Source organism: Mya arenaria, chromosome 6, assembly GCF_026914265.1.
Source record: "Mya arenaria isolate MELC-2E11 chromosome 6, ASM2691426v1".
In the NCBI taxonomy this organism is placed as follows: domain Eukaryota; kingdom Metazoa; phylum Mollusca; class Bivalvia; order Myida; family Myidae; genus Mya; species Mya arenaria.
The window spans coordinates 44,531,906-44,552,326 of NC_069127.1; the positions used below are offsets into that span (position 1 = coordinate 44,531,906).

Below are 20,421 nucleotides of genomic sequence, written 5' to 3' on the forward strand. Positions count from 1 at the left end.
CAATTTTAGCCTTATCGTAATGAAACTTGGTCAGAATGATCATCTTAACATAAGCTAGGTCAAGTTCCATATTGGGTCAACCCAGGTCAAAAACTAGGTCACTAGGTCAATTAGTAGAAAAACCTTGTGAACACAATAGAGGTCACAATTTTAGCCTAATCTCAATGCAACTTGGTCAGAATGATCATCTCTATAAAATGTAGGTCAAGGTCGATATTGGGTCATCCACGGTCAACAACTAGGTCACTAGGTCAATTAGTACAAAAACCTTGTGAACACAATAGAGGTCACAATTTTAGCCTAATCTCAATGCAAGTTGGTCAGAATAATCATCTCTATAAAATCTAGGTCAAGTTCGATATTGGGTCATCTGCAGTCAATAACTAGGTCACTAGGTCAATTATTAGAAAAACCTTGTGAACACAACAGAGGTCACAATTTTGACCTAATCTTTATGAAACTTGGTCAGACTGATCATCTCTATGAAATCTAGGTCAAGTTCGATATTGGGTCATCTGGGGTCAAAAACTAGGTCAGTAGGTCAATTAGTAGAAATACCTTGTGAACACATTAGAGGTCACAATTTTAGCCTAATCTCAATGCAACTTGGTCAGAATGATCATCTCTATAAAATCTAGGTCAAGTTCGATATTGGGTCATCCGCGGTCAATAACTAGGTCACTTGGTCAATTAGTAGAAAAACCTTGTGAACACAATAGAGGTCACAATTTTAGCCTAATCTCAATGCAAATTGGTCAGAATGATCATCGCTGTAAAATGTAGGTCAAGTTTGATATTGGGTCATTCACGGTCAATAACTAGGTCACTAGGTCAATTAGTACAAAAACCTTGTGAACACAATAGAGGTCACAATTTTAGCCTAATCTTAATGAAACTTGGTCAGAATGATCATCTTAACATAAGCTAGGTCAAGTTCCATATTGGGTCAACCCAGGTCAAAAACTAGGTCACTAGGTAAATTAGTAGAAAAACCTTGTGAACACAATAGAGGTCACAATTTTAGGCTTATCTCAATTCAACTTGGTCAGAATGATCATCTCTAGAACAATATAGGTCAAGTTCGATATTGGGTCATTCGCGGTCAATAACTAGGTCACTAGGTCAATTAGTAGAAAAACCTTGTGAACACAACAGAGGTCACAACTTAAGCCTTATCTTAATGTTACTTGGTCAGAATGATCATCTCTATAAAATCTAGGTCAAGTTCGATATTGGGTCAATTACCGTCAATAACTAGGTCACTAGGTCAATTAGTAGAAAAACCTTGTGAACACGTTAAAACTTTTGTGTCTGTTCCAATCTACTGGTAGTTTTGCTAGAATCTTAACAGTAGTATGTAAATACATAAATGTTGTCTATGTTACTGTGCATTCAATTATATGCTGACAACTTAAAGGTCACCAAGTCATCATTGGATAACACACGTGTTAATGTTAAGTTAGTAATATGCTAGCAAAACAACAGAACATCAGATATTATAATATCATGTGACCTTCACATGACAAAATGATAATACACTTGAGAACATTTGGATAACCTCAAATGATCCTCTTTGCCCAAGTGGTTCAAGTCGCTGACTTCTCTTCTCATCACTTGTCTTTCACTGCTATTGGTTCAAGTCTTACTCGGGGCAGATGATTCATGTGAAAAACTATCCAACTACCTTACAATGGGTTAGTGGTTCTACCAAGGTGCCTAAGCAATTAAGGTCTTTTTCCACTATCAAAACTGGAATGTCACCATATGACCTAATAGTGTGTTGGTGCTGCGTAAAACCGAATCCAAAAAAAAAACATTGGGTTACCTCAACCCATTTTTACTAAGAAGGACAGGTATATCAATAAACTAACCATACCTGCTGGCAATATGCACTTGTCAAACTTTGCCAAAATAAATCTAGATAAAATAATTAACATTCATTCTAATGCACTGTCAAGAAACTTCCTGAAATGACTAGAGGATACAAACTTTTCTTCCAGTTACTCTCGTGCAGAGAGAACATAAATGTTGTCATTAAGTTACAGTTACTCTTATGTTAAAACTCGTTAAATATTTCCTGTCAAGTATAGTTTTGAATCATTGTTAATGAGTAACTCTGATACATTAGCTCTATTTTCTGTTAAACAACATCTAACCATTACTTTGTTGTTTAACACCCTCCAGGTCGGATGTATGTAAATATAAAGTACTTATACTTCTTTCAGTTGTTATAATAGAAAATTTTCCGCATGTGTGTATAGTTTACTAGGTCATTTAAATGAACATACATCTGCCACTGGTGTTTTACTGAATTCATTTTGGCTCCGCTGGCCGAAGGCCATAGAACTTACGTTGTCACAGATCGTCCGTCGTGAGTTCCTGTGTGTATGCGTAGACTTTTACTTTAAACAACATATCCTCTGAAACCAATAAGCAGATTTTGACAAACCTTCACAGAAATGTTCCTTAGGTGGTCCGCTGCACAACATAGCTGCCAGAGCTGAAAGATGAAAAAGCCTTTAAACGACTTCTCCTGAGAAACCAATGATCAGATTTTGATGACACTTTGACAAGTGTTCCTTGGGTGGTCCTTGACCAAAATTGCTCAAATGGCTCCGGTTGGCTGCACAACATGGCCGCCAGAGCTAAAAATAGAAAAACCCTTTTTTGACTTCTCGTCAGAAACCAATGATCATATTTTGATGAAACCTGACAGAAATGTTCATTTAGTAATCCTTAACTCAAATTGCCCATATGGTTCCAGTCCACTGCACAACATGGCCGCCAGAAATAGAAAAATCTTTAAACGACTTGTTTTCAGAAACCGATTATCAGATTTTGATGAAACTTTGCAGAAATGTTCCTTGGGTGGTCCCTGACCAAAATTGCTCAAATGGTTCTGGTCAGCTGTACAACATGCCTGCCAAAACTAAAAATAGAAACCCTTTAACGACTTCTGGTCAGAAACCGATGATCATATTTTTATGAAACTTGGCAGAAATGTTCCTTGAATGGTCCTATACCAAAATTGCCCGAATGGTTCCAGTAGGCTTCACAACATAGCCGCCAGAACTAAAAATAGAAAAACCTTAAATGACTTCTCCTCATAAACCAATGATCAGATTTTGATGAAACTTGACAGAAATGTTCCTTGGGCAGTTCTTAACCAAAATTCCCCAAATGGTTCCAGTCCGCTGCACAACATGGCGGCCAGAAGTAAAATAGCAAAATCTTTAAACGACATTTCTGAAACAGATAGGCAGATTTTAACAAAAACTTGACAGAAATGTTGCTGGGGTGGTCCTTGACCGAAATTGCCTAAATGTTTCTGGTCCACTGCATAACATGGCGGCGCAGCTAAAAATAGAAAAAGTTTTAAACGACATCTTTTCAGAAATCGATGATCAGATTTTGATTAGACTTAACATAAATGTTCCTTGGGTGGTCCTTAACCAAAATCTATCAAATGGGTCCATTCCGCTGCACAACATGGCCGCCAAGACTAAAAAATGGAAAAACCTTTAAACAACTTCATCAAAAACCAATAATCTTATCTCAGTAAACTTGACAGAAATGTTCCTTTGGTGGTCCTTGTTAACTCAAATTGCCAAACCGTTCTGGTCCGCTGCACAACATGGCCATCAGAGCTAAAAATAGAAAAATCTTTAAATGACTTTTCTTCAGAAACCGATGATTGTATTTCTATTTAACTTGGCGAAAATGTTTGTTAGGTGGCCTTTGCTTGAGCCTGTAGGCCAGTGCAGCACAGGCACTGATGTGCCTCTTGTTTGCAAAAATCTTAAAAATATGTCACCAATGTGCTACTATTCAATATAATTTCATGTTCTCATTTGCAATTGGCTGACTACTATTGAACGTTTCACATTTGTACTCAACAGTATGTGCAGTCTACACAAATAATAGTGTACATATTTGTACATTTTTGTTAGCCTATCTGTCTGTCATAGTTACCTTGGCACAAGAATACTATTACTGACACATTTAAAACATTCAAAAACCAAAGAACTTAGAGCTCAGTTGTTTCCTGGAAAAAGTAAAAATGTTGTCACCAACTACATTGTGTCTGCATTGATGTTATCATTGTCATTATTGATGTAGTTCCCATTCACTTACAATTGTGACCATCACCTTCATGTTACCTTGACGTTAAAAGTCCAGTGTTAGAACTGTTAATGCCCTCAGTATTTGCAGCTAATACCAATCCCTATTCAACAAAACATTTCTTCATATCATTCCCTTGAACCCATCTTTTCCATCATACTTTTCAAGGTTTGTTCCCACAACTTTTTGATGCATTCTGTTGATTTTGAAGATGTTTGTTTTTATAGAAAATTTGGCACAAGTAAATGTTTAATAAACACATTAATAAAACCCTTTGAAGATGTTGTTTGTATTTTGTTTGCTCATTAATATACTATGACAACTTCCATTCATTCATGATTGTTAACAACAAAGTAAACTTGTCGCCTGGTGGCATCCATTAATTACTAACAATTAAGGAAGAACCAGTAACTCAAAATATTGATGCATTGCAATCCTGAAAGTCCCAATAGTATGGATCGATGGCAGGTAAGCGATACAGGGCCACCATGGCCCTATGGTTAGCTCACCTGTCACGCAGTGACATAATGAGCTTTTGTGACCGCTTGATGTACGTCGTTCGTCAACATTTTGCTTCGAACAACATCTCCTTAACCCCTTGGCCAATCATGATGAAACTTGGCAGGGATGTTCCTTGCATGAAGCTCTACCAAAGTTGTTCAAAGACATGGATTCCATGCGAAACTCTGGTTGCCATGGTAACCGATAAGAAAAACTTAAAAAAAATTCTCCTCCAAAACCACAAGGCCTAGAGCTTTGATATTTGATATGTAGCATCACCTAATGGACCTCTACCAAGATTGTTCAAATTATGCCCCTGGGGTCAAAAATGACCCCGCCCCGGGTCACGTGGTTTACATAGACTTAGATATGGAAAACTTAACAAATCTTCTCCAAAACTAGAAGTCCTAGGGCTTTGATATTTGGCATGTATAATTACTTTATGGACATCTACCAAGATTGTTCTAATTATGCCTCTGGAGTGATAAGAGGCCCTGCCCGGGGGTCGCAAGTTTTACATAGGCTTATTTAGTGAAAACTTAAAATCTTGTCTAAAACCACAAGGCCTAGGCATTTGATATATGGTATGTAGCTTTACCTTGTGGTTCTCTACCGAGATTATTCAAATTATGCCCCTGAAGTGATAAGAGGCCCCACCTAGGGGGTCACAAGTTTTACATAGGCTTATATAAGGAAAGTGTTTAAAAATCTTCTTGTCTGAAAATGCAAGGCCTACGCATTCAATATTTGGTATGTATCATAACCAAGTGGTCCTCTACCAAGATTTTTCAATTTATGCCCCTGGGGAGAAGAGGCCCTATCCTGGGGGGAGTCACAAGTTTTGCATAGGCTTATATAGAACAAAAAACTTCTTGTCTAAACCAACAAGACATTGGCATTTTATATGTGGCATAACCTAGTGGCCCGCTACCAAGATTGTTCAATTTGTGCACCTGTGGTGAAAAGAGGCCTCACCCTGGGTGTCACAAGTTTTACATAGGCTTATATAGGAAAAAACTTTAAAATTTTCTTGTCTGAAGCCACAAGGACTAGGTCTTAAATATTTGGTTTGAAGCATTGCCTACTGATAGGGTCATGTGGGGTAAAAAACTAGGTCAGTGGGACAAATAAAAGAGTGGCCTCTAGGGGCCATACTTTTCATTGGATCTTTATGATAATAGGTCAGAATGTTCACTTTATTTAGCAAAGCTACAGGTGAGCGATACAGGGCCATCATGGCCCTCTTGTTATTTTTTCTGCTGCCCGTTTCTTCGATCTCCGATAGAAAATGAAAGTTAGTGTTATTTAACCTAATAATAATTTCACAACAAAAAATTATGCGCTCAATTTTCAAGATGGCGGAAGCCATTGTTCATTGCTTATTTATCATCAAGTAAGCGCTTTTAAGGAAATAGAGGATATTTGTTGAATTCAGTGTAAGATCTTTTTTTATTTCATGAGTGGTCACAGAAAAAATATTTTAACGAGTGGCGTAGCCACAAGTGGAAATATTATTTTTCTGTGACCACGAGAGCATATTAAGACGATGTGTTCCTACCTTGAAGGTAAAGTCACACTGAGTGTTTAAATACTATGGAATGCTGCATATAAGGACAGAGAGTATAGGTGGTCATGTCTGGGCTGTAACTTTCTCATGTTTGGACAGATTTTAAGATAACATGCCAGACGTGTTTGACATACCAAGATGACATGGCGTGCAAGACCTGTGTCTGTACCTCCAAGGTCAAGGTCGGACTAAGTATTTGAATACTTTGGAATGCTGCAAATGAGACATAGAGTATAGGTGGTCTTTTCCAGACTGCAACTTTTTTGTGTATAGACAGATTTTAAAATAACTTGCCAAGTGTGTTTGACATACCTAGATGTCGTGTCACATGTAAGACCCTTGTCCCTACCTCTAAGGTCAAGGTCACACTTAGTGTTTGAATACTATGGAATTCTGCATATAAGGACATAGAGTATAGGTGGTCGTGTCTGGGCTGTAGCTTTCTCTTGTATGGACAGATTTTAAAACAACTTGCCACATACCAAGATCACGTGACACATGCAAGACTAGTGTCCCTACCTCTTAAGTCACATGTAGTGTTTATTCACAATGTATACATGTATCGTTAATGACGTATATTGTGCGTTGGTCGTATTATTGGTCATTTCACCTTTAAAGTAAAGTAAACTTTCATTACGTATTTTTACTATTTTAACAAGCGCCAGGCAAGGGAGCTACTTGTACCAGCTTTTAACGTCTTTCGGTATGATGCGGTCCGGGATCGAACCCACAACCTCCCGCTCCGTAGTCGAACGCTTAACCACAAGGCCAAGGAGACGGTTTCGTACTGTGTAATTGTTGTTCACTTCATTGATATTCATAATTCTTGATTTAAAATATCAACCAATCAATTGTGATAATCATTGCAAAAATAGTTAAAATACGCCCATTAAGATATCAATTCTCGTAACGGTCGATACTCTGTCGCTCGTTAGCGTCCATTGTTTGGTGAAAGGTCTCTAATTGGTATACAATAGAATTGTTAGGTGAAAGTACCGCTATCAAAACTTCGCTAATTGACATCAGTGCTAATTTGAAATAGGGGTCATTTGTTGAGAGTTTGCAACTATCACAACAACTGTCAACTAATTGATTGAGGTCAATTGTGTACACAGCGGGGATTAGAGGGACCGTAAATTGTCCTCTTGGCAACTAACCAGATCTGATATTTTGTCTGTAAATCGTGTATTTGGTGATTTTTATAGATTTTTTTCCGAGTACTCGAGTACCAAATCACTACTCGAGTACTCGGAAAAAAATCGATGTTCGATCGAGTACTCGGGTACTGGTTGCCATCCCTATTTATTAGGAATGCTGCATGTGAGGACATAGAGTATAGTTGGTGGTGTCCTGGCTGTAACTTTCTCTTGTATGGACAGATTTTAAAATAACTTGCCACATGTTTTTGACATATAAAGACGATGTGTGGTGTGTAAGACCCATGTCCGTACCTCTAAGGTCAAGGTCACACTTAGTGTTATTCACAATGGAATGCTGCATATATAAGGACATAGAGTATAGGTTGTCGTGTCTGGGCTGTTACTTTCTCTTGTATGGACAGATTTTAAAATGACTTGCCACATGTGTTCAACATACCAAGACGATGTGTGGTGTGTAAGACCCATGTCTGTACCTCTAAGGTCAAGGTCGTGCAGGCAAAAAAAAATTCTTTTTTGCATTTTGGAAAAAAGAGGTTCGGTTAATCCAACGAACAAGTGAACAGTCTGTTGTGGCCTATATAAAACTGAGTTAAAATTTTTACCAACTGCACTATCAGTTGATGAAAAATGGAAATTACGTACTATGTAAGTGGCAGTTGGTCAAAATTTTTTTTATCATTTTTCTTTAAATGCTGCACTAAACCATGGCATTTATGGTAGAAGTTGGTGGCAAATGAAGGGAAGAGTTATCAGTGTATAAACAGTATACCAAAAGAAGAGTTTACATTGGCATTATCTCACTCAAACAGTTTGTGCATGCCAAGAGGAACTGATATAGATATTTCTGCCAAGATACATGCTATAACTTTATGCGCTGCTGTTGCTATAAAATGCTTCTCGTATTACATGCAATATTTTCAATTCTATTTATGACCACACAACACAAGTAACTATATAATGACATAAATGTCACCAGTCGCATTGAAACTAGTTGGGCAAATAATCTATGTGATCAACATCTATTCTGCAAGTGAACAAACTTGAAAAAATTAGATGAAGCATTTATTTACCTATAGATCATTAATAAGGACATACAAACAAATCCATTATATTGATACATTAACTTCACCTCAGATAAAGAAGCAGAGTGACCCGCCCCTTTCCCTTCATGGCCAGCTGTTGTGGCGGGAGTTTTTCTACACTGCAGCCACAAACAACCCAAACTTTGACAAGATGGAAGGAAATGCCATGTGTGTACAGGTGCCCTGGGATAAAAACCCAGAGGCTCTTGCTAAATGGGCAGAGGTAGGCTTCTTATAACAAGTGTGTAACCTGTAATTTAATTGAAATTCTGGTCAGATCTTTTATTAAAATGATGGATTGCTCAAACTCTATATAAATTTAGCTTAAACTTATGAAGGAGCAGAACCAATATGAAGTGAAGATCACAAGAACCAATAACCCAATTAAATGATATTCAATTTCCAAGTATTTGTATCCAGGGTAAGACCGGTTTCCCGTGGATTGATGCAATAATGGTGCAGTTGCGAGAGGTTGGCTGGATCCACCATCTTGCCCGTTACGCCATCGCCTGCTTTCTCACCCGTGGTGACCTCTGGATCTCCTGGGAGGAGGGATTTAAGGTTGGTAATAAATTGACACATCAAGGCTAGGTGTCATGTGCAAGACCTCGAAGTTCAAGGCATCTCAGACAATTGGCTACTTTCCCCCTTTATATGATTCCTGACTGGTTTGTGATTTCAAAAACAGGTTGAACATGCTGGATCTACTTTTTTCACAATGTTTTTACATGAAACCTGTTTATTAGAATGGCGTATGTGTCTATGTTCTGGCAGGCGGGCAGGCAGCAGGTGGTCTCAAACTTACCTTTGAAACTGAATAACTTTTGTTAGGGCTGACATGTCTTGTCCAAACTTTGTATATAGGAAGAGATTATGGAAAAGTTTCATGGGATTGTGTTTGGGGCCCCTATGGTCAAGGTCAAATAAAATTGTTTCGTAAAAATAAATGAAAATGATACTGTATCTGATTGTATTGACGAAAACACTCCCCCTTGAACACAGGTAAATATGTGGTTATCGAACAGCTGGTAATGCAAATAAATGAGAATACCAAATGAAGTTTTATAACTTGGGGTTCATTGACATAGAGGTTCTGTCAAAGACAGAGGAAGAACACGTGCCTCCTAAGACTGTCAATGCATGTGATGTTATGATGTCAATGACTAAGACATTTTTTTGAAGTTTTAAATTATTAATATTAGATTATTGACTATCGATTCCTATCTTACAAAAAAATTAAAATAAGATTTTGAAATTTTATTTCTAATTTGATTTCCTCTTCCTACATATTCATTACTGGCGGTTCGTTAGACAAACAATACCTGTTCACACATGAAAAGCAAGTGTCACACTAAAGACACTAAATCACTCAAAAGGTCAAGGTCAAAATTACCTGTTTGGTGTGTATTGTGTAATGGTTTACTTAGGATGCATTTTTTCCTGCAAATGACAGTTCTTGTTAAGTGTTGTGAGTTCAAATGGTATTGTTTTTAAAGAGATCGTTTACCTGCAGGTGTTTGATGAGTTATTGCTTGACGCCGACTGGTCGGTGAATGCTGGCATGTGGCTTTGGCTCTCGTGCAGCTCTTTCTTCCAGCAGTTCCTCAACTGCTACTGTCCTGTCGGCTTTGGCAAACAGGCAGACCCAACTGGGGACTTTATCAGGTACTTGTTAATATACAATGTAAATTCTAAAGAGAGATGTCCACTGTTGGAAGTGCTATGGTGGCTATTTCAATAAACTGAGTCATCAGGTTACTTTATAAAGTACTGTATGTGTTGTAACAAAAAAAGAACTGCAGAATTACGAGAGAAGTTGACTTGGAGTTTGTTAAGTGTTGTAGAAAAATCAGTGCTTAATTATAATGTGAACATGGAATAAAATTCCCTATGAAAACATGATCTGAAATATTATTAGTAGTTGTTAATTTGGACAAACGTTTGGTGTTTAAGTTGTATGAAGAATTGTGTTGTTTAGTATGTGTTTATTATTGATTATGGATGCTTCATGATTTTACTTTGACTTATTAACCACATAGGCATTACTTGCCAATACTGAAGGGCTACCCACCTCAGTACATCTATGAGCCCTGGAATGCGCCTGAGAGCGTGCAGGTGGCTGCCAAATGCATCGTGGGCAAGGACTACCCGGTGCCCATGGTGAACCACGCTGACTCCAGCAAGCTGTGCATGGATCGCATGAAGCAGGTCTACCAGATGCTGCTCAAGAGGAGAGCTAAAGGTACTTGATGTAGTTAATAACTTGCCCATCATAAAGTTAGAGAATGATCATAACTTAAAAAAATGTTCATAATATTCTTATGAAATCTGAGTTTACTTGCAAGAAAATGTTCATTCAGTTATTTTGATAAAAAATATTAATTCTTCTGTAATATCACCCTAAAATTTCATTTTGTCATTTGGTTTAAGTTAATTTAATATTAAAAATGGTAAAAAATGATGATTTCATTTTGAGAACAGCTTATTCATACAGATTTAAGAGCTGGCTTGAATCTTCAGAATGGGATGCTGATGATTCCAGCTCCTAAACTCTGAACTGGTTTCTCAAGTATGCAACACATATAAACATCTATTTCCTTCATTGCTTTTATTTACAGTACAACTACCAAAGCAGATTGTGTACAACTCAGACCAGGATATATCAGAGGATAAGCCCACAAAAGGTACTTCACATTGTATCTTTGCTGTGAAACTCTTCATATATATTTACTTTTTGCGTAGGTCTGCAAAGCCTGCACAGGTAATAAGTTTCATGGGATTATTTGCCAATATATCATTCAGGTCCCTATTTTTGCTGCTGCAATACAGAATTGCCCTTATACCAAAAACTGTGTATTGTTGTTATTTAAAATCCTGGAATTACCATATAATGCTTGTTGCATTTTAGCTCTTTTTTTCCAAAGAAAAAATGAGAGATTGTCATAGCCTTGTTGGCGTCGTCAGATTGCAAAAACTTCAAATGAAACTTGGTTTACATGTAGCCTTAAACAATATGCACATATACATCAATGACCATAACTCTGGTTTTAATGAACGTTTAGTTATACCACTTTCAAATGAAAAAACTACACACAGCAGTAGGATGAAAGGTGGAGTTCACTCTGCAGCATTCAGCTGTTGAAGTTATATAATACTCATGGCTGTTGTTCCAAGAATCTAGCATCAAAGACTGTTCTGGAATACATCCAGAATGAAGTGATGTACATAATTATACTATAATGGCAAAACAAATATTTATGCAGTAACAAACTAGAAAAGAATGGTAATCTTCGTCTAGAATTGGAATTAAACTTGTAATTGAGAACACTGAAAGGAACGTACACCATCATGCATTCATTTCTAGCTTAATGTTAAAAAAAGCAGCAGAAAGTTTAAATACATTACTTTTGTCAGTAAAACATGCTATTAAAGAGATTAATGTTACAGTATTGAAGACAAGATTTTCATACATGACCTTTTAATATTTCCACAGTTAAAGCTATTGTTTATAGCTATAATAAATCTGTTAATTGAATTAATTCCACAGTTTATATCTGTAATAGGTCTGTTTAGTGAATTAATTCCAAATTAAAGCTATAATAGGTGTGTTTAAGTCGCATTATGTTTTAGTGATGTAAACTTATTGTTTTGTATGTATATCAAAAAAATTCTCTTAACCATTTTGAACCTCCAGAATAAAAAAAAAAGATGCACTTATCGTAATTTCAAAATGCAACAAAACCGAATATATAATCTAAATTTAGTGCACACAAGGTCATTTCGAAATTTGCTTATCATAAGACTTTCTGAATACCTAAAATTCTATGTTGCTCTATACACTAATTATTTGCATTTTTTTAACTTAAGTTTTGTGGTATGATAGGAATATTGCAGAAAAAAACAAACACTTTATATTTGGGTTTTAGTGGGGTGTGAACCCATACCGGTAAAGTCAAGAAAACATAATCAAAACAACACCTGAAACACTAGACGACGACTAGACGACGAAGACTTTCATACATCTGGTTGATATTTTGACCTCAAGATTCAGTTTCATCTAAGAACTTGAATAAGGCAGTTTTCTGTTGGTCAGTGCTGCTAATAACATGCATCATGTACATTAGGGCTGTCACCATATACCGCAGCCTACATAAATGTACCAGTATTTTGCAGTATTTTCATTTAACCCTTGAGCACATAGGCAAGTGGCCAGATAACACCTACCAGTCAATTGCCAACTTACTGATAAGCAGTCCTTATTATACCCCCCAAAACAAAGTTTGTTATACCCCCCAAAACAAAGTTTGGGGGGGGGGTATACTGGAATCGGGTTGTCCGTCTGTCTGTCCGTCTGTCCGTCCGTTTTTTTTTGTCCGGGATTCATCTTTGTCGTTATTGAACAAATCTTTTTCATACTTTCAAATATTAATGACCATGATGAAAACCTGTGCCTCCGTGGATTTGGTCAGAGTCGCATGATCCTGAGTGGAGTTGTGGCCCCTTAATGAGTTAAATTGGGCAAAATTAGCTTTGTCCAGGATTCTTCTTTGAAGCTATTGAGCAAATCTTTTTCAAACTTTCAAATATTAATGGCCATGATGTAAACCTTTGCCTCCATGAATTTGGTGGGAGTCACATGATCCTGAGTGGAGTTGTGGCCCCTTAATGAGTTAAATTGGGTAAAATTAGTTTTGTTCGTCCTACTCCTTCGTCATTTTTGAATGAATCTTTTTCAAACTTTTAGCCATGGTGAGAACATTTGCCCCTGTGATTGTGGTTGGAATCACATGATCATGTCTCCAATTATGGCCCCTGAATAAGTTAAAATAGGCAAAAATTATACAGCTTTGTCTAGCCTAATCCTTGGTCATTTTTTCTCATTTTTTCTATAAATCTTTTTCAAACTTTCAGATGTCAATGACCATGATATGAACTGTTGAATATGTGATTTGGTGCACCTGTATTAATCAGAATGTTTGCATGGCCTTAAAAAGACCTTTAATTGATTTTGTCCTTAAAAAGACCATCAAAAGTCCTGAAGTTAGGTGCATACAGGCCTTAAATTTGTTACAATATTCGCTTTGGTGGCCCACTCCTTTGTCATTTTTCAATATATTTTTCTCAAACTTTCAGCTATCCATGACCATGATGTGAACCTTTGTATATGTGATTTTGTGCACCTGTATTATTTCCTTGGTACTCATGTGTGGGGGGGAGGTGGTGGGGGTGGGTAAACAGAAATTGGGTTGGCAGACTGTCAAATTCACCCATCCACCTTCATTTTGGAATATCCTGTCAGGAGTCATGACCCCTTTATGGTGAAAATGAGAGAAACAGGTTTGTTATCTCCCCTGAGGTGGGTGGGAGTGGGGTAATATTCGCTTTGGTGGCCTACTCCTTTGTCATTTTTCATCATGACCCCTTTATGGTGAAAATGAGAGAAACAGGTTTGTTATCTCCCCTGAGGTGGGTGGGAGTGGGGTAATATTCGCTTTGGTGGCCTTTCTAATGATACCATAACTAAGGCCAGGGCAAACAACCTAGACAGGGAAGGGTTGGGGGGTATTCGTTAGCCTTTGGCTTACAGTTCTAGTTTGTATAGGCCCATTTTAGGCATACTGGAAAAAGTGCATTTCTTTTTACCAGTTTGACCTGAGATCAATTTAACTCACAGTAATTGTGGCCAAATCTGTTTTATGTGAATATATTTTTTTTACAGGTAATTAAATAATCTAATAAATGGTGTCAATGATAAAATATTAAATTATTTCATTTCTTCTGTAAATGTTTTTTAAAGATAGACTTGTACCATTACTTTGAAACTTCATTATTTAATTAAATCAATGGGTAAAAAAAACCCAGGCCTTTTAATCCGGTGAATGATATATCAGTGTATAGTACAAAGAAATACGGCAGGAATATCCTGTGTCATCCAGCAAATTGATTGAGTCCCGGGTGTCCGTTTTACTTTATGACCCCCTCATAAAAATGCACCTCTTCCTGATAGAGAAGCCGACAACTGATATTTCTGATATGTATAATCCAGCCGAGTTATCCAGAAACGGGCAAATTTGCCAAAAGACAGATTCGTTTGTTTACTAACATATTTTACAACTGGAATCATGCTAGACATGTATGCAGCTTCACAGTGAATAAATTCATTATATTCTCAGCTACATATTATTATGTCTCCCCCATTCATGGGGAGACATATTGTTTTTGCCCTGTCCGTCAGTCAGTCAGTCAGTCTGTACGTCACACTTCCTTTCGGCTCAATAACTATAGAACCCTTAGACCCAGGAACTTCATACTTGTTTTGCTAGTTGGTCATGACTAGTAGATGACCCCTATTGATTTTGTGATCAGTCCGTCAGTCAGTCAGTCAGTCTGTACGTCACACTTCGTTTCCGCTCAATAAATAAAGAACGCTTGCACCCAGGAACTTCTTACTTGGTATGCTAGTTGGTCATGACTAGTAGATGACCCTTGATTTTGAGATCAGTAGATCAAAGGTCAAGATCGCCATGACCTTGAGGTGCAGAAACGGTTACCCGCTCAATAACTAAAGAGCACCCAGGAACTCCATACTTGGTATGCAAGTTCGTCATTTAGATGACCCTTATTGATTTTGTGATCAGTAGGTCAAAGGTCAAGGTCACAATGAATTAGTAATTAATAGTTTCTATAAATGCATTATTTAGTAAATAGTTAAAGGTTTATCAGTCAAAATTTATGTTTGTTATACATGTGTATGTATTGATTTTGAATAAGAGTGTCACTTTTAGTGTAAAATTATTTGCCTTATTGACTGAAAAGATCCAACAAGTGTTGATGTTCTCTCAGCAGGGCTCTTGTTATTAAGCTGCACATAATTTTATTTATATTATATCTGAATAATTTCTGTTATAGCTCTAGTTGAATTTTTTTAAAAAGAATAATCACACCGACTTCTTGTAGTGTAGTCTGTAATATAAGAACAATATGATATAATATTTGAACATTGCAAAGAATTACAACTATTATACTTCAGGGAACCACCCGTCCAAGGCTAACATCATTCCAAATGTGGAAAATGTGTTACTGGGCCACAGATCTCACAGCTCCGGGAGTGAGAGGAGTGAGAGTGATGGACAGATCTCAGTTAAAGCATAGTGCAGCAAACGATGGGAATATGTTTTGGTTACAAAATACTAAAACTCCCTATTGGGTGATACACAGTGTGCACTAGTATTGGTTTTATATGTTGTTTGGTAAATAAAAGGGGTGGGGGGAATGAATAGCTGCAAATGATACTTAATTATAACTCACTTTTGCTGAGAAGAATCTGCCAAAATTTACTGTGTATAGGACGCTAGCATAGATAGGACGTAGACAAAAAAATACTTGCAACAGCTGGTACATTGCACGTAAATGTTCTCAACATGTCAACACCTTCAGCTAAGTATGACAATCATGTGATATAATGCAACAAACAACACTGCCATGGCAACAGTTTGTACTTTTGGAATGTTTCTATAGTAAGGCAGTGGCAGTTGTTCACACCTTCACACATTGACACTGCACAATGAGGCCACTATTATTTTAAAACAGAATCTTACTATGTAAAATAAACTTTTGTTCTGTTTGTAAAATCTATCGTACAATATAGAAACTTAAAAAAAAAAATAAACTCAGTTTATTTATACTCATTTTATGTATTTTGTTTGATGCTTATTGTTCTCCATTGTCCACTACCGATAATTAAATTCCATCAGTCAATGTGAGTTATGTCCCTTTGAAGTAAAAATGTAAACAAACACCAAACTTTTCTTCCTTTTATTTTTCTATTTAAGCAAGCATTTTTTAAAATTGAAATCCGGGGCAAAAAAGTGAGTACTATACACAGTGTAATTCAGTAATCTTTTTTACGTAAACCTATAATAGTGAATTTTCAAGTTCATGTACCAAAACCTAAGAGCAAAATCAGCTCATTGTTTAAAATAAATGTGACACAATATTGCTGCTAATCAAATCATTTGAAATCCTACTGAAAGCATGTTACATACAAACAGTTCTTCACATTGTGTTAAAAACTTCAATTTAAGAGTGTTGTAAACCACTGGCTCATTGCATCATGAAAAACATATGGTATAGTCAAGTCACAAATTATATCCCCAACTCACAAAATGAAGTTAGGGCTATATAGGAAGCATGCACTTGGTCACGTCTGTCCATCTGTAGGTCCGTCTGTCCATCTGTAGGTCCGTCATACCCATCCGATCCACATCTTTCTCATTCATGTTCAGATTTTAAGATTATTTGGTGGCAGTAACCACAATAACATGAAGATATGTCGCACACTAGACCCGTGTCCCAACCTTCAAGGTTGAGGTCACAGCAATTTTCTGAATTTAGTATATGTATGATGGTCCATCCCATTTTTGTTTGGTCAATATCTTGCTCATTCATGGTCAGATTTTAGAAATGATTTGGCAGAAGTGACCACCATAGCATGAGGATGTGTTTCACACAAGTCCTGTCTCCCTACCTTCTGGTCAAGGTCACAGCAACCTTTTGAACTATGTATGTTTCGCTATATTAGCCTTACTGATGATAGGTTGTGTCCGCTCCATAATTATCTTTGTCATACTAGATTATATTTTAACATTGGGTCATGTTGTGTTTTTACAATCGGGGTTGTCAATATTTAATAACAGACTTACTTTCAACTTCCAGAAGCAGATGCACATTTTTATGACCTGATTAGCGACTAACAGAAGTGACACATGTGTCCCATATAATGATTTATGGCATGACCTGTGACGTCACACGCCCATGATCAATAAAATATTATTGATAGTTAATTTTAAATTGCAACCTTGTGGAAATTTTCCTCGAAATAAACTAGGCAGGAATGCCTCCATACCTGCGCAGTAAATGTTTACACATCTTTGATACCTATGACCTTAATTTGTGATTTTTCAAAATTGTATTTAAGGATGTTTATACTTCATAAAAAAGTGTTTATAGCAAATAAACAAGCAGAAGGTATGAAAATAAATGACCCTACATAAAGAGTGCGTAAAACTCCAAATCTATGAACATATCGATCATGCGTAAGTATCCATATCTATGAACCTATTGATCATGCGTAAATATCCTTATCTATGAACCTATCGATCATGCGTAAATATCTATCCTTATCTATGAACCTATTGATCATGCATAAATATCCTTATCTATGAACCTATCGATCATGCGTAAATATCCTTATCTATGAACCTATCGATCATGCGTAAATATCTATCCTTATCTATGAACCTATTGATCATGCGTAAATATCCTTATCTATGAAGCTATCAATCATGAGTAAATATCCTTATCTATGAACCTATCGATCATGCGTAAGTATCCATATCTATGAAGCTATACATCATGCGTAAATATCCTTATTTATGAACCTATCGATCATGCGTAAATATCCTTATCTATGAAGCTATCAATCATGAGTAAATATCTGTACCTATGAACCTATCGATCATGCGTAAATATGCTTATCTATGAACCTATCGATCATGAGTAAATATCTGAATCTATGAAGCTATCGATCATGAGTAGCTATCGATCATGAGTAAAGATCCTTATCTATGGTAATTATTTTTCTTTTTATTGGTTTATCGGTTAAAATAATTGTTGTTTTCTTTAATTTGTAGAAGTACATTTTTTAGTCAATAATGAATTTAACATTCAGACTTTCTATTGAACTAGACTATTGTACAGATTTGTACAGATCCTATATTTTGTTTGGATGGTTAATACATCTTACAGCAACATGATTTTAACACATTTATACTCTAGGATAACTATGCTGTGTATGTTGGAGGTAGAGTAACAAAAATATTTTTGGTAAACCTGAAGTGTCTAGGCTCGTATTTATTTTGAATAGCTGGAAGGCTTTTAAATATAAAGATGTTGATTCATAAGACGTCACTGTTTTATAAGTCAACTTCGCCGTCTTTTTCTCATGTAAAAAATTGTCACACTTTCGCTAGGAAGAGAAGTCAATAGGCCTGGTTCAATTGAGATTTCAAAATTATTTTAGCCCTGGAAGGAAGAGTTTATGGAGGACTTTGCATTTGGGGTGCCTAGGGTAAATAAATTGTAATGAACCCCATAACAAGTTTTGCCTTTTTTCTTTACTTTATTGTTCAAAAAGTGCTTTTAAGGCTCTGAAGGGTAGCTTATAGTAATCAAACCATCTATACATCCGTCCCCACTGATCAATACCTGAAGAACACATTGGCCCTGAGACCTCAAACTTGGTAGGCAGGTTGTTCAGAACTAGATGTACCATATTGATTTGAGGTTAGTGGGTCAAAGTTCAAGGTCATGGTGACCTTGAACTGTAAACAGGTTGGTAATGACACTTAGATGAACCCTCTTGAGTTTGAGGTCAGTGGATTAAAGGTCAAGTTGAGCTGAAAATCCTTTTCCAACCAATGCAGATTGGTCATGACCAGTAGATGAACCCTATTGATTTTTAGGTCAGTGGGTCAATATTGAATATAGAAGAACTCTATTGATAATGGTTACTAGGATTTAATTTTGTTAAACATGATCAAGTCATTTACCCACAAAATTCACTTAAAAGTTATTCAGTGCTTGTTAATTTGTTTCTTCATTCCCTTCAACATTAAGGTTCTTTTTTTCATACCATTTATTCTGTTTTAGGTTTTCATTAAAAACTTGGTTCTTTGCAAAAATATCATTATGTGATATATATTTCCATGCATACATGTTCAATATTGCCAAACAATCGCATTTAAAAGAATAACAGACAAGAATTGGCATCCACTCAATCTTGCGGTGACTTATCATCTCTGTGTACATAGTTTGCTCTTTAAAAATGTCAGAGATAAATATTTTTAAACTCCATGGCAAGTTCAAGAGGGTTGAAAAAGTGATCAATAGTGATGGCTCTCTGTCCAAAGAGGCCTTTCGGCGACATTTTTCATGACAGCTCTTGTTATAATATTGTAATATATGCCTCTGTTGCCATTTGGAATTGCATCATCATTGTAGGGTAAACTTCCATACCATAAATCCGATGTTTGGATTTTTGTGTTGGAGTAATCATTGACTAAATCTCTAAAGTACATGGAAATATTTTCCGATTTTAGTAATTCCCAAAGTTGTCAAGGAACTGTCATCTTGTTTATGTTGGAAACTGCATAGGGTGTCGTATTTTGCATTTCCAAATCCAGCTTTTATTGTCATTTGATTATTACTTATCATGCTCTTTGTTGAATGCAAATATGCATTTGATTACATGCTACAGTTAACTGCCTTGTCATTGCACTATTTATCAAAGTGAAATATTGGTGCATTGTAAATTGTGCTGTTACTGTTAATTTCACAGTTGCTTGAAGTTTGTACTGTTTGTTTGAACTTAAGACTTTGGAGATATAAATTGAAAGTTATTAAAATGACTTTGTTTTTTCTTGTCCCACATTGGATAATAAGACGCAATCCTGACAGAGATTGTGAGAGCCAGATGTTTTACAATATCCATAGCAAATTGTCAATTGTTTTGAATCACAATTGATTGTTAGCTCTACTGGCCAAAGGCCAGAAGAGCTTATGCGATGGTAATGTGTATGTAGTATGTGCGTTCGTGCGTTCGTGCATCTGTAAACAATTGCTTGTGAACACGATACAGTCTTCAGTTTTGATTGTATCTCGATGAAACTTGTACAGTATCTAGATATCCATTAGAGCTGGGTTCCTTTCGAAAACCAGCCAGATCCGCCCATGAATGCCTAGATTATGGGCCATGAAAGTTTTAAAGAAATGCTTTCTTTTTTTAGCCAGGTCTGCATGAGTGAATTCTATTTTTAGCCATGTTTACATATACATGTAAATTCAAGTCTAGAGTTAAGAGAGACAATTTGCAAGTCTAGGATTTTGAGAGAAAATTTGCTTTTTGCTTCTGCAGTTGATTTTGTGAATT

At 36.4% G+C, this 20,421-nt stretch overlaps 1 protein-coding gene across 2 annotated transcripts in view; it reads left to right on the forward strand.

The window, feature by feature from the left end:
* Window positions 1–19,891, forward strand: part of LOC128237229 (cryptochrome-1-like) — a 54,897-nt gene extending 35,006 nt beyond the window's left edge. For both annotated transcript variants that reach the window (XM_052952577.1, XM_052952578.1), the window contains 6 exons: window positions 8,485–8,655; window positions 8,853–8,993; window positions 9,946–10,097; window positions 10,472–10,674; window positions 11,051–11,116; window positions 15,463–19,891. In XM_052952577.1, the coding sequence (XP_052808537.1) occupies window positions 8,485–8,655; window positions 8,853–8,993; window positions 9,946–10,097; window positions 10,472–10,674; window positions 11,051–11,116; window positions 15,463–15,584 (855 nt within the window). In that variant the 3' untranslated portion in view covers window positions 15,585–19,891. The remainder of the gene's footprint in view (window positions 1–8,484; window positions 8,656–8,852; window positions 8,994–9,945; window positions 10,098–10,471; window positions 10,675–11,050; window positions 11,117–15,462) is intronic.
* The last annotated feature ends 530 nt before the right edge of the window (window positions 19,892–20,421 follow it).